This window comes from Lontra canadensis, unplaced genomic scaffold (assembly GCF_010015895.1).
Source record: "Lontra canadensis isolate GAN:19392208 unplaced genomic scaffold, GSC_riverotter_1.0 scaffold2, whole genome shotgun sequence".
In the NCBI taxonomy this organism is placed as follows: domain Eukaryota; kingdom Metazoa; phylum Chordata; class Mammalia; order Carnivora; family Mustelidae; genus Lontra; species Lontra canadensis.
In genome coordinates this window covers 6,485,397-6,499,771 of record NW_022630996.1, presented here as the reverse complement: position 1 = coordinate 6,499,771, position 14,375 = coordinate 6,485,397, and the positions used below count along the sequence as shown (strand labels likewise).

General features: G+C 37.5%; 1 protein-coding gene across 8 annotated transcripts in view; it reads right to left on the bottom strand.

Annotated features, from left to right (window-relative positions):
• The window catches only part of BRAF (B-Raf proto-oncogene, serine/threonine kinase), a 168,177-nt gene that overhangs the window by 33,317 nt on the left and 120,485 nt on the right, over nt 1-14,375 (bottom strand). For all 8 annotated transcript variants that reach the window (XM_032867534.1, XM_032867479.1, XM_032867489.1 and 5 more), the window contains 4 exons: nt 12,379-12,515; nt 11,997-12,114; nt 9,177-9,261; nt 7,894-8,070 (listed from right to left, as the gene is read on the bottom strand). In XM_032867534.1, coding sequence (XP_032723425.1) covers nt 7,894-8,070; nt 9,177-9,261; nt 11,997-12,114; nt 12,379-12,515 — 517 coding nt within the window. The remainder of the gene's footprint in view (nt 1-7,893; nt 8,071-9,176; nt 9,262-11,996; nt 12,115-12,378; nt 12,516-14,375) is intronic.

The window sequence follows — 14,375 nt, the reverse complement described above, 5'->3', positions numbered from 1 at the left end:
ATGTGGGTCTTGATCCTAGGACCCTGGGATGATGACCTGAGCCGAAGGCAGACACTTAATGACTGAGCCACCCAGGCGCCATGTAAGAAAGACTTTTATTTTATGTTTTAAAAGTTTTTATTTATTCACTTATTTAAGTAATCTCTACATCCAACATGAGGCTTGAACTCACGACCCTGAGATCAAGAGTTGTATGCACTTCTGACTGAGCCAGCCACACATGCCAAGAAAAATTTTTTCAAATAGGAGAAAATCCAGTAGATAAGGAAAAGCTGAAGATGAATAGAGGAGATTTACTCAAAAGATGTTAGTGAGTAAGGGAAAGAGGATGGGGATCTAGCACACTAAATGCAAGGGATGGCTTTCACTCTTACTTAATAAGCCAGAAACCGAGCACGAATATAGGTGGGTGGGGAGATGTGGTTCGTGGGGCTGCTTTTCTCATTGAAAAGGCAAGCAAGGTCACCAGCTGACTGTTCTTGGCGGAGAGGTGTTGAAGGTTTGAGGAAAGAGAAGGTAGGACATCATCTAGGAGAGAGGAAGAACAAACAATCTAAAAAAAAGAAAGAAAGAAAGAAGTGTGGTTGCTGTATTACATTAAGGGCCCCCTTGAGGTGTTGAAAGGACTGACTAAAATAGAGAAGCAGCAAGGTGTAGACGAGTGTAACCTGGAGCCGAAGCGTCGGGAGCAAGTTATACGATCTCTCTAAACCTTAGCTGCTTCGTAAGTAAATGGGGATATTAACAGGATGTACCTCACAAGACCGCTGAGGGCTGCATGAGTTAGTGTACATAAAAGACACATAATATCTGGCACATAGTTAAGTACCTGCTAAATTCATTACCACATATATTAAAAAAAAAAAAAAAACAAAAAACCAAAGACACGGTTGGTATCAAAAAACCAGAAGGAGAAAGTAATTTACTAGTATGTAGCAGAGGTGGGGTCACCACATACTTACTGACCAGTAAAGATATATTTTCTGAGTGTTCTACAGTGACTATGTATCCCTAAAATAACTTCTATTTTAACATTAAGAAAAACTGTACCAAAGGCAATCACTGTAGCAATCACTCATATTTCTCACCATAATCAATCCTATTAAAATTTTTACACATAGGCCTTTCTTCAAAGTTTATACTTATAAAAAACTTATGAAAGTAAAATACAACATGGAGTCTTTTTTTAATTGAAAGACAGAAACAATCAGAATGTTATAGGTAAAGCTTTTAAAAAGCCCTTGGTCTCCTTGATAGCTGTCCCCTTACGCCATTCTTGCAGACAACTACTATTGAATCTAGTATGTATCTGCTAACCCCTATTTTAATACTTTTGTGTGCATACACACACGCGCGCACGCGTATATGTGTGTGTGTGTGTGTATATATGTGTATATATATATATACACACACCACTCCTAAAAAATTATACATGTACATTTATGTTTTGTTTTTAGAATTTTAAGTGGTCTCATGCTTTAGCTTGCTTTTCTCACTTGACACTATATATTTTTTAAATTTTTAAAAAAGATTTTATTTATTTATTTACTTAAGAGAGAACGAGAGAGAGTGAGCAAGAGAGATCGCAACAGAGAGAGAGAGCAAGCACAGAGGGAGAGGGAGAAGCGGACTCCCCACTGGGCAGGGAACCCAATTCAGGACTCGATCCCAGAGCCTTGGGACCATGACCCGAGCTGAAGGCAGATGCTTAATGACTGAGCCACCCAGGTGCCCTGTATTTTAAAGCTGATACTGATACCTACGTAATTCATTTCTGCAATATTTTATTTATCCAAATCCTCTGATGGACATTTATGTTTCTAATTGTTCACTTTTACATTATTTTCTTGTGACACATCTCTTTCTATATACATCTTTCTTAGAACAAAACCTGGTAATTCCTGGGGGTAGCTCAGGGATTTCCCATTTGAACAGAGACTTCTCAAGTGTCCCCAGCATGGCTGGCTGTGTCAGGTGTGTGCCAGTCAGCAATTCCCCCCATGTTTACTGACACGTGATTTTGTCAGAATTTAGGTATTTTGTCAATTCCAATGGACAAAAAATAGTACTTCTTTTATTTATTATTTTTTTTAAATAGTACTTCTTTTAGTTTGTATTTTTCTTTCTTTTTTTAAAAAAGATTTAATTATTTATTTGATAGATATACAGCGAGAAAGAGAACACATGCAGAGGGAGTGGGAGAGGGAGGAAGCAGGCTCCCCACTAAGCAGGGAGCCCGATGCGGCGCTCGATCCCAGGACCTTGGGATCATGCCCTGAGCCGAAGGCAGATGCTTAACTACTGAGCCACCCAGGCGCCCCTAGTTTGTATTTTTCTGATTACCAGCATCCTCTTTTCTGTTCTTGTTCTTATTCATTAGAAAATCATGTTCACTATAATTATTCTTTGATTGACTGGAATTGTTTTCAATCATAAATACACGTTCACCGTCTTTTCAGCTTTAATCTACCCTTCTTTTTTTCAGTTAGGCTTATTTTTAAATAAGGAAGGCATACTCTTCATTATTAAAAAAAAACAAATTGTGAGGATTTGTCCCCAAATTATTTTTTATTATCTTTCTTCAGAATATAATACTTTTGTGTATAACAACAGAACACAACTTTGTCTTGATTTAAAATTTAGTAAATTTTCTGACAGAGCTAAATTAAAAATTATAGCATAAATATTATACTAAAATTAAAAGTCTGGCAAAGAAATGGCATGACAAATTGACCATTCTTGAAATTTCTTTAGTAACAATATTCTTAAAATACCTTGGCCCTTAGGCTGAATCAATGACTGTCAGGTGAGAAGATGATAAACATATTATACTGACTCTGATTCCTAGAGTGGGACTGTCACTCTCTACCCTGAGAACAGCTTCGCTCTCTACAGGGAAACCTAGGAATCAGAAATGATCCTTCACTGATGAAGAAGACACAAACACAAAGAAAAAATGTCCCCCATCTGCTTATATCCTATAATCCAATAAAGGTGACACACTTGAAACTCCCAATGATTCAACCTTCCTAATTACTGAAGGTTTTATCTGACGACAGACTGTAACCCCAGCACCTCATACAATGAGTTAGTATGCTCCTTATTCTGCTATACCCTCTGATTTCAAAATACATTTCAGAAAGGAGTCACAAAAGATCAACAACATCTGCAAAACACTCAGGGGGCAGACTATTTTAAATGAGGGCTTTGCAGAGAAGTTGTTGTTGTTGTTATTATTATTATTATTATTATTAGGTAGCTATTTAAATAGTCTGTGGACTGATCGGTCAGCTGCATTTAGCTTGTCTGTCCTTTGTGAAATGATGCGGGAGGACAGGGAAGGAGGGATCAGACATTTAAAAGTTTAAATAACTGCAAGGCATATAATTTGCACTGGATGAGGATATTAACATTTTAACATTGTTGCTGCTGTTGTTATTATCCAAATGTTCCTTATAAACCATCTGTTCTTGCTTTCTGAATAAAAATTCTTCTTTTATCTGAGGAAACGGATAGATTTTGGGGGGAGAGGGGCATCTCTGCTCCTTGTATTGTGTTTGTTTATCCCCAGTTGCCTTTTTATTTTAAGATTTTATTTATTTATTTGACAGAGAGATCACAAGCAGGCAGAGAGGCAGGAAGAGGGGGAAGCAGGCTCCCTGCTGAGCAGAGAGCCCGATATGGGGCTCGATCCCAGGGCCCTGAGATCCTGACCTGAGCTGAAGGCAGAGGCTTAACCCACTGAGCCACCCAGGCACCCTGCCTTGTTATTTTTTTAAGATTTTATTTATTTATCTGAGAGAGAGAGAGCAGAGTGAGAGAGAGGAAAGGGAGAAGCAGACTCCCCAGTGAGCAGAGAGCCCAAAGTGGGGCTCAATCCAAGGACCCCAGGATCACGACCTGAACTGAAGGCAGATGCTTAACCAACTGAGTCACCCAGGCGCCCCCCTCATTGCCTTTTTAACTCCCATTTGTTTTGGTCTCTGTCACTGGCATTCAACACTTTAGCACCTGATGTTTGTTGATCCAGAGATAATGTCTTACTCAGACTGAGGGAAGGTCCAGTGAACTGCCTGGAAGGTCTAAGTGTACAGATGGGCTTCTTGTTTTTGAACTTTCCTGTACTGGTCTAGGCGGAATGTCTGATGTCACTACCTCTGGGTTTGTCCTCTTGGCTGGCAAGTTTCTTCAGAGAAGACTCTCCCAATCTCCTGCCTGAAGGGGCAGGTTTCACAGCCAGCATTCTGGGAATCACTGAAAAGAGAGCACTGGGGGACTCTCCATCCATCCTTCAGAAATCAGTCACTCAATCCTCCTGTCGCGAGCAAAGTACCCAAGTCCCTGTTCCCAGTCCAGACATAACTGGTTTTCCTCTCTCCAGAGAATAAAAGTCTACTGTCAGGGAAGGCATGAGGCAGTCACCCAGTGACACAGAGTGGGAGACGGAATTCAGAGAAGACTGCTTTCTCACTTACGTGCTGTCCCTCTTCTGAAGATACCTGACACTGCCAATTCCTGAGACTTCTGAGGAATCGCTGGTATAAATAAGGCTGGTTTTTATTTCCCCACTGACAACTAGGGATTTAGCTTTTTTAGGTGTATTAAGTCCATTACCACTTCTCTGTCTACTTTCTGGCTTTCAAAATGTTGTTTGTTTCCTTCCTCTCTGTTGTCTCCATTCTTATATGTTCAGGCTTAAAACAATTCCTTGATTATAGTTTCAGTGGAGTTTCAAGAGACAGCAAAAATTTGTCACCTTAACTGAAAACCCACATCTGCCAAAGCCTTTGGAAACTAAAGATGTGTTAGTATATTTAACTACAGTTGCGTGTTACTGCCTTATTAAGAATGGAAAGGAAAACCAGGAAATGTATCTTCTTTGGTTAAAGCTGGTAATAAAACAACTCTTGCTAGAAGGCTTAAAATTTATAATTAACACTTTTTTAGCTATTAAAACTGGGATAAACTGATAGGACGATCTGCATTCATAACCAGGTATACTCATTATATAGTTGGTTACCAAGTATTTCAGAGTAGGCAGAAGTCAAGGTCATGCTTATAAAACTCAGACTGTACAGCAATGGGAACATACTGCCTCTTCAGTGACTATTCCCCAGACTAGCGAACTACTCCATTTTGATAATGTTATCTCTGTGGTCACTTCTTGGCTTTATCTGTACTGGCAGTTCACTGACCCATCACAATTTCTCTTATTTTTTTTCCTTGTTTGTTTTAAGATTTTATTTATTTGACAGAGAGAGACAGTGAGAGAGGGAACACACGCAGGCGGAGTGGGAGAGGGAGAAGCAGGCTTCCTGCTGAGCAGGGAGCTCAATATGGGGTGCGATCCCAAGAGTCTGGGATCATGAGCTGAGCCGAAGGCAGATGCTTAACGCCTGAGCCACCCAGGTGCCCCCCAGGTGCCCCCCATCACAATTTTTTTTTCTTTTTTAAGATTTTATTTCTTTTTTTGACAGAGAGAGAAATCACGAGCAGGCAGAGAGGCACGCAGAGAGAGAGGAGGAAAGCAGGCTCCATGCTGAGCAGAGAGCCCGATGTGGGGCTCAATCCCAGGACCCTGAGACCATGACCTGAGCCAAAGACAGAGGCTTTAACCCCCTGAGCCACCCAGGTGCCCCCCACCTCCAATCACAATTTCTGATACTATTCTTTGTTGCTTCTGTGTATAGCAAAAGCCTTTCCCCTTTGTTATTCTTTTATTACTCTTTGACTGTTTTCCCTTTCCTTGATTTTTTAAAAAAATTTTTAAGATTTTATTTGATAGAGATAGAGCATGAGGAGGGGCAGGAGCAGAGGGAGAAGCAGACTCCCCTCTGAGCAGGGAGCCCAACACGGGGCTCGATCCCACATGATGTGCCAAAGGCAGACACTTAACCAAATGAGCCACACAGGCGCCCTAACACTTCTGTTTTGATATGAGAAAGATTTGGCCTCTCTCTCTTCCAGAAGGTAAATCTATCAATAATATATGCAATCATTCTTTCATTTAACAAATATGTATTGAGTATCTATTATAGGCCAGGCCCCGTCCTAGGCATTAGGGATAAAACAATGAGCAAATCAAAGTCTCTCATCTCATACAGCTTGTATTCTAGTAGGGGTGACAGACAATAAACAACTATGTCATACAGAGCTAGGTCGTAAAACAAAATAGGAAGAAGTAAAAAAATGACATAGGTGGGGTAGGAACACTAGTTATATAAGGTAATGACAGAAGGCTTCTTTTATTTTTTATTTTTTTAAAGTAGGCTCCTCGCCCAGTGTGGAGCCCAGCACGGGGCTTGAACTTAAGACCCTGAGGTCAAGATCTGAGCTGAGATCAAGAGTCAGATGCTTCACCGGCTGAACCACCCAGGTGCCCTGAGAAGTTTTCTTTCAAAAGATGCTGTTTGAATAGAGACAGAAGGAAGAAGCTCTATGGATATTTGTGGACTAAGTACCCCAAAGAGCAAAATAACAGGTACAAAGGCTATAAGGAGGCAGCAGGCTTGGCTTGCTAAAGAAAAAGCAAAGGGACTGTTGGGATGGGAGCAGAATAAGCTTTTTTTTTCTATCAATGTTTACTATTTTTGCCATGGTTTACTCTCTACAAGACTTTAATATACCTTTCAGATTTGAACAGACTCAGATTCTAACTTCTATGAGAGGCTGAAATTGTTTTAAGTCTAGTGGATAAGTGGGACTGTTACTGATTAGGTTATCATTTGCTGCAATAAGCATTTTGGCTGAACACAGGCTTGTAAGCAATCCAAATTACAGACATACTGCCTAGTTTGGACACAAAGAGGGTGACAGTTCAGCAGGAAGACCTAAAAGCCAGATCTGATTTTGAGTCCTGGTCTTATGCTTACTTGCTCTGTGATCTTGAGTCATGGCCCTAGTAGCAGTACACAGATACACTTTTATCCTTTTATTCTGATTTTAAAATGTAAAAGAAGCATAGTGAATATGGGGAAAGAATAATGGCTTGGGAGTAGGATTCTGAATTAAACACCTTTGCTGCTGCTTATTAAATGTGTAGCCTTAGACAGTCATTTAAAGGCCCGAATTTCCTTATCTATAGAAGCAAATAAAAATATGTACTTTATAAAAGCATTATAAAGATTAAATGACATATGATCAATGCAATTGAAAGCCATTTGTATACTATAAAATGTAAATTTAAGATACATACACACTTTTAAACTACCCATAGAGCTTTCAAACTTTTATCTTACCCATTTAAAATTCATCTAAATGCTTTCAAAATTTATTAAGTTTTACTTGATTTATCTTTTCATTTGTACTTAAGAGTTGCATGCAAAATTTATCCTTCCCAGTTGGTTCCCTATTTTGATTGATGATAAATTCTATTCAAATAACCTTTGATCTTTTAAATTACATAGCAAAATTCAATGGATATGAACGACTCAGCTTGAAATCCCCAAAAAGGGTCAGAATGCAGATTTTCATTTAAATTTATTTCACTCAGATGACCATTTCATAAAGATAAATATGGGTATATGGAGAAAATAATTTGAAAGGGTAACTTATCATTTTGTACACTTCAGTAACTGTTAATGACTTTTCAGTAGGGTTTTTTTGTTTTGTTTTCGTTTTTTTTGGCCTGTTTTGTTTTCTGAACCTCTACTGCTAAACCACTGCATGCTAAACATAAATTTGCAGTCCTGTATTTGCTATCAAATACTTGAAGATAGTTTTTGAAGACTGTACTAGAGATACTCTTTCTTAATATCACATTAGTTAAAAGTGTCCATTTGTTACCAGACAGTAATTTAAAAAGGAACCCAAAAGAGTATTAGCTAAAACCTTTAAAATACCATCAGTGGTCTCAAAAATATTTTATAAGAGATTTAACAGAATGGAACTTACTCCATGCCCTGCGCAGTCTGCCGTGCAATATCTATAAGCTTGATCATCTCAAATTTGGTCTCGATGATGTGGAGATGGTGATATAAGCTGGAGCCCTCACACCACTGGGTAACAATAGCTAGTTGGGGCTTTGTTGAATAGCCCATGAAAAGTAGGATATTCACATGTCGAGTTTTCCTGTAAAAGGAAAAATGTTAGTAAATACTAAAGGTTGATAAACTTCAGGAAATCTTTAAAAAGTCCCCAAACAGACTAATTATCAGTAAGGTGATGTTAGAAAAAAGTATTTTAAAAAAGACAACAGAGGGGTGCTTGGGTAGCTCAGTCGGTTAAGCATTCGACACTTGGTTTTGGCTCAGGTCATGATCTCAGGGTGGTGAGATGGAGCCCCACCTCCTACTCTATGCTCAGTGGACTCCTTGCTCAGTGGGAAGTCTGCTTGAGATTCTCTCCCTCTGTCCTTCCTTCCACTCGCGTGTGCGCATACACCTGCTCTCTAAAATAAATAAATAAATCTTAAAAAAAAAAAAAAAGGACAATGGAAGGATAAATTAAGAAATGACTTTAGGAATCGTCTAGTCTAACATCCTACCCCTTTCAGAAAGGCCTTAAATTTTAATATACTTCAGACAGGCAACTGGAGGTTGCTTAAATACCTTCAATTATGTGAAGTTTATCACTGAGATTGTAGCTTATTTCCTTCACCACTCCCCCCCTTTTTTTTGTTTCTTAAGTGATTCTAGTCTTAGAATTCTTTGGGGTTGAGAAAAATCATTTCCCTACACTGGCTTTCCTTTTCTGCTCTCTGGAATAAAATAGAATAACTTTGTACCCTCTTGAAAATAATGGCTTTCAAGGGACCCAAATACCTTGAGTTCTGTTAATTGTTTTTCCCCTAAGTTATAGTACCAGAATACTCCTCGTCTAAGTTGTCCTTGCCTGGATATACTTTAGTTTGTTAATGACCCTCAAGTTCCATGGTTGATACAATCTTTAAATGTGTTCTATAAATTTAGAATTTTGAGAGTATTATTTTGCTAAGTGGTGATATGATTTCCCATGAACAGAGTATTTTATTTCTATTAATTCAGTCTAGGATTAATTTTTCCATCATTTATACCACATAACATTGTATACCACTTGAAGAATATAAAGACAAAATATACTCAGACAAACTCCATTTTACTCACTTCTAGTGAAACTGTAAAGCCACCATCAGCTGTCACTGGGAAAGAGAAGATGAAGGTAACTTCTCTGGAAAAGAGTAATTCACACATGCTCACCTGAGTACTCCTACTTCATTTTTGAAGGCCTGTAACTGCTGAGGTGTGGGCGCTGTCACATTCAACATTTTCACTGCCACATCACCTAAAAAAGAATGGTCATTCCAAATGTCATTCCATTTTTTTAAACTTAAAAAATATTAAAAAAACCAAAACCCTGTTGGGTATTTTCCACTAATTACCATGGCTTTATTTCCATACCATTATTAAAGAGCAAACAATGATATCTCAACTTCCCAAAATGCATTACTTTTCTAAGGATAAAAACTAAGGGAACGAAATTCCTATATTAGTATTTCAAAAAACCAATGCAGGGGTGCCTGTGTGGCTCAGTTGTTAAGCATCTGCCTTAGGCTCAAGTCATGATCCCAGGGTCCTGGGATAGAGCCCCGCATCAGGCTCCCTGCTCGGCAGGAAGCCTGCTTCTCCCTCTCTCACTCCCTCTCCTTGTGCTCCTTCTCTCACTCTCTCTCTGTCAAATAAATAAATAAAATCTTTAAAAAACAAACAAACAAACAAACAAACAAAAAACCAATCCAGAAAAAGGGCCAACATTGTTTTTCCCCTGGAAATTTAGTTTAATCAATTAAGTACCCATGGTATTTTCCTAGTTATTTAACAATATTAAACTAGATGCTTTTATTAACTGAATGTTGAAACTACCGATGACAGTCCCAGTGAAGCTTGCCTGAAAGAGAAAACTGCAAAATTTCTTTATGAGTATTTAACATGTTTTTCAAATCCACTGATCGCATTCTTTTGCTTAGGAAAATTATTTAAATTATAATTAAAGAAAAATTTCATGTGAAACAGGCAGAACTCTTACACATTGCCAGTGGATGTGTAAAATGGTACAACCACTTGAAACATCTACTAAAATTGAACATATGTATATCCAGTGGTCCCACAATTCTTTCCTAGGTATACACCCAGCAAAAATGAAACATATGTTCACGAAACAACATGTACTAAGAATTGACAGCAGCAGTACTTGTAATAGCCCCAAATTGGAAACTATTCAAATGCTCATCATACAGTAGAGTTCAAAAAAGAAATCATGGTTATAGGCACATAATCAATACTACACAGAGGATGGCTTACAACTACACACAATAATACAGATGAATCTTGCACTGTTTTGCAGATATACTATACTTTGATATAATTATTGATTTTTCCTGATTACCAAAGTAATATAGTGAAAAAAATTTTTTTAAAAGACTCTATTTATTTGACAGAAAGAGACACAGAGAGAGGGAACATAAGCAGGAGGAGTGGGAAAGTGAGAAGGAGGCTTCCCACTGAGCAGGGAGCCCGATGCAGGACTTGATCCCAGGACCCTGGGACCATGACTTGAGCCAAAGGCAGACACTTAACAACTGAGCTACCCAGGCCGCCCATGAAAAACTATTTTGAAAACATAAAAAAATTAAAATCTCTGATAATCTGTCACTCAGAAATGATCTTTGTTAACATACTGATATACATCATATTAGGCTTTTATATGTATGCAATGTGAACATTTATGAATACACATGAAAAGATAACCTAAAAAGATACATACTAAAATACTGATGGGTCTTTTTTTTTTTTTTAAGATTTTATTTATTTACTTGACAGACAGAGATCATAAGTAGGCAGAGAGGCAGGCAGAGAGAGAGGAGGAAGCAGGCTCCCTGCTTAGCAGAGAGTCCGATGCGGGGCTCGATCCCAGGACCCCAGGATCATGACCTGAGCCAAAGGCAGAGGCTTTAACCCACTGAGCCACCCAGGTGCCCCTGATGGTCATTTTTAATTTTATGTTATGTTATATTTATTGGTAGGCAGTATCATAATATGAAGTATTATACATGCTGCTTTGTAAAATTTAATATACTATGGACACCTTTCTGAATCAACAAATACAGATCACACTATTTCATGCCTATATAATCATATATGGAGATTATCAATTCATCCTGTCCTCTATTAATGAACAGGTAAGTTTATTTCCATTTTTCATTAATATAATAGTCTCTAATGAATATACTTGCACATACATTTGTTTCTGTTCAATTAGTTGTAGTTCTAAAAATGGAATTGTTAGCTCAACATACATACTGACAAACTGCCCTCCAGAAAATTTGTAACAATTTATTTTCCTACTAGCAGTGTCACAATCATAGCAATAAACATGATCAATTAAAAAAAAAAAATCTGGGGCGCCTGGGGGGCTCAGTGGGTTAAGCCACTGCCTTCGGCTCGGGTCATGATTTCAGGGTCCTGGGATCGAGCCCCGCATCGGGCTCTCTGCTCAGCAGGGAGCCTGCTTCCTCCTCTCTCTCTGCCTGCCTCTCTGCCTGCTTGTGATCTCTCTCTGTCAAATAAATAAATAAATTCTTAAAAAAAAAAAAAAAAAAAAGAATCTGTTCACTTGAGAAGCAAATAATGATTTCTGGTTTTTGATTTTGTAATCTTTGATAACTAGAGAGGCTAAACATTTTTATATGTTTACTGGCTATTTCCTCCTTTGGGAAGTATACTTTTAATGTTTATTTGTGATTTATACTACAAAGAAAACCAGCAAAAAGACTTCAAAAAGAAAAAAATCTCGAGGTACAGCTCTCCTAGAGAATTGTCATCTTTAAAATCTAATGAGTCCTGGTTGCTGTGAATCCAGTTTTTATTTCCCATAGTTTCTTAAGAAACCCTTTGGAGGACTCTTGAATCTGAATAAAATAGCTTAATGTTGCAACCAGTAAATATTCCCTTTGATATTTTTCTATTGAAATGTTAAACATGTCCTGTTTTAACTTGTGTGCAACTGTATTAGATACATACCATGCCACTTCCCCTTGTAGACTGTCCCAAATGACCCGGATCCGATTCTCTGTCCCACTGTGATCTGCCCATCAGGAATCTCCCAATCATCGCTTGAATCCCGCCTACCAAGTGTTTTCTTGATAAAATTTGTGCAGAAGTCAAGCCAAAGCAAACAAAAAAGAGAGAGCAACAATCAGTGTATAGAAATCCTTTAAGCAGAAAACTTACAGGATTATATATAATAATTATATTTATTTCATTAAGGGAATTCGGTGTCACATATTGACATATCATATCATACATCACTATATATCATATAGTCTAAAAGGTGGTATTACATTTAACTATGACTTATAAAACAAAAGAACTTAGAGGAAAAAAAGAGATCATATATTCTTACCATTCGATTCCTATCTTCTGAGGATGAAGATGATTTCCTTTCCCGCTGAGGTCCTGGAGATTTCTGTAATGCTTTCACATTAGTGAGTGAGCCAGGCAATGAGGCAGGGGGGGTGGCAGACAAACCTGTGGTGGATCCTAAGTTAGTGAAACAAAAAATACATCTATTAAAGGAGGATCAAGTATATTAATTTATTGGGGGCAGAGGCTGGGGAGAAATTTAGACTTCTTTTAAAAATGCAGCAGATCTTTAAATATACACCTTTTGGAAATGACGGCCAAAAAAGAGCCTCATTTGGTGATTTGCACTACCATTTCTTTAAGTTTTCTGGCTAATTTAATGACTTTTCTTTTTTAATTTAATGACTCTTAAAACATCTGATTACAGATACAAACTTTGCTTATTGGTACAGAGTCCAGAAAAAATAATTACCCTTCTAAAATAAGAGTTCAATACTATAACAATACTCCCAAGTTTTGGTTTCTTTGATGACTAAAAAAGTAAAATCAATTTAAAAGCTTATCTATATGTAAAACTCTGTAACTATTTTATGTTACCCTCTATAGCCAATCAATATAAAAACAGATGGAAACTCCCAAAAGGAAACATACTATAATAACGGCCTTAATGTTAAGAGTATCTGGCTCTATCATTTTAGCCACTAAAACTTTAAAAATCCTATACTGTTTAACTATACTATTTAACTCTTAGTTGTAAATATTGGTGAGTTCATTGGTTCCTGGATTCCTAGTCTACTAAACAAAGATCATTTGTTACCTGCATAACAAACTAATGTAAATTAATTAATTAATTAATGTAAACAAACCAAACAGGTTTCTCAAGATTTTCTGAAAAATTGCTACCTGTACTGCGTGAGAACAAAGTGCATGCTATGGCCTCTTGGCTAAGTTGCTACAAATGGAAATATCCTATCAACCAAGTGAGCCCAACAGATACACTGAAAGCAGACTCGGGGCAGGGCCACATCCTTTTCCAAATGCTAAGCAAAAATCTCAAGTTCATCTACTGGGTTTAGAGGGGTTCAGGCCAATGACTCCTAGCAGGGCCTAAGTATAGCTAAGTAGAACTGAGATGTCCAATAATATTTGCATATACAGAACAAAAAGATTTCCAGAGAATCTTATCTTATCTTATCTTTTTTTTTTTTTTAAGAAAATTACTATTTGGAGGTAGGGAGGTGTCACTATCTTTCAAAGAATAAGGATACACTAATGCATACATCTCAATCTTAAACTATAGAATTTTATCATTACTATATCACACATGTCATCACATTGAATTTCCATGATCTAACTTGCCATTTTTTAAAAGAAAATGGCATCTGGAATGTCTGTAACTAGAGGATAATCCATTTTCACTGGTAACTTTCAACATCCTAAAGCCTTAACTGCCTGCTCAGGCCTCACACTCCTATCTACTGAGGATGGCACTCAACTACTTATTTCGGTCACACTCCTCAGCACTCAGGACTTCTAGCCCATTCTGTGGATTTTACGAGCAATAGGTGGAGAGCAAAAATCTGAAACACCACCACTAAATTCAGAATAAGTAACAGAAAGTAGCAAAGGCAGTAAATGGAATTCTTTAAAAATATCTACAGCAAGATATCTGTCTGAGTTTTGACTTAAATCTTTAAAAATTGAGAGTGCAATTATACTATTAGCTTTCCCGCTCATATTAGGGTATAAGTGAGACCGTCAATCCTCATATTTTCTAAAGTATGCTAAAGTACCCCAAATATATTATAGACCTTTTTTTAAGGCTCCCTACCTTTAGTATAAAATGTACATGTCCTACATTTAAAAAAAGAATACTGCTCTTACAGAAAAATAAAGCCAAAAGTCTAGCAACATCTCATAATTGGAATTTCCATTTTTACTTTTTTAAAAACCACACAAATTGATAACAAATATTAATAGTCATGAAGGCTACTGCCTAAATGGATTAAAATAAAAGTAATTCAAACTGAAGGACAC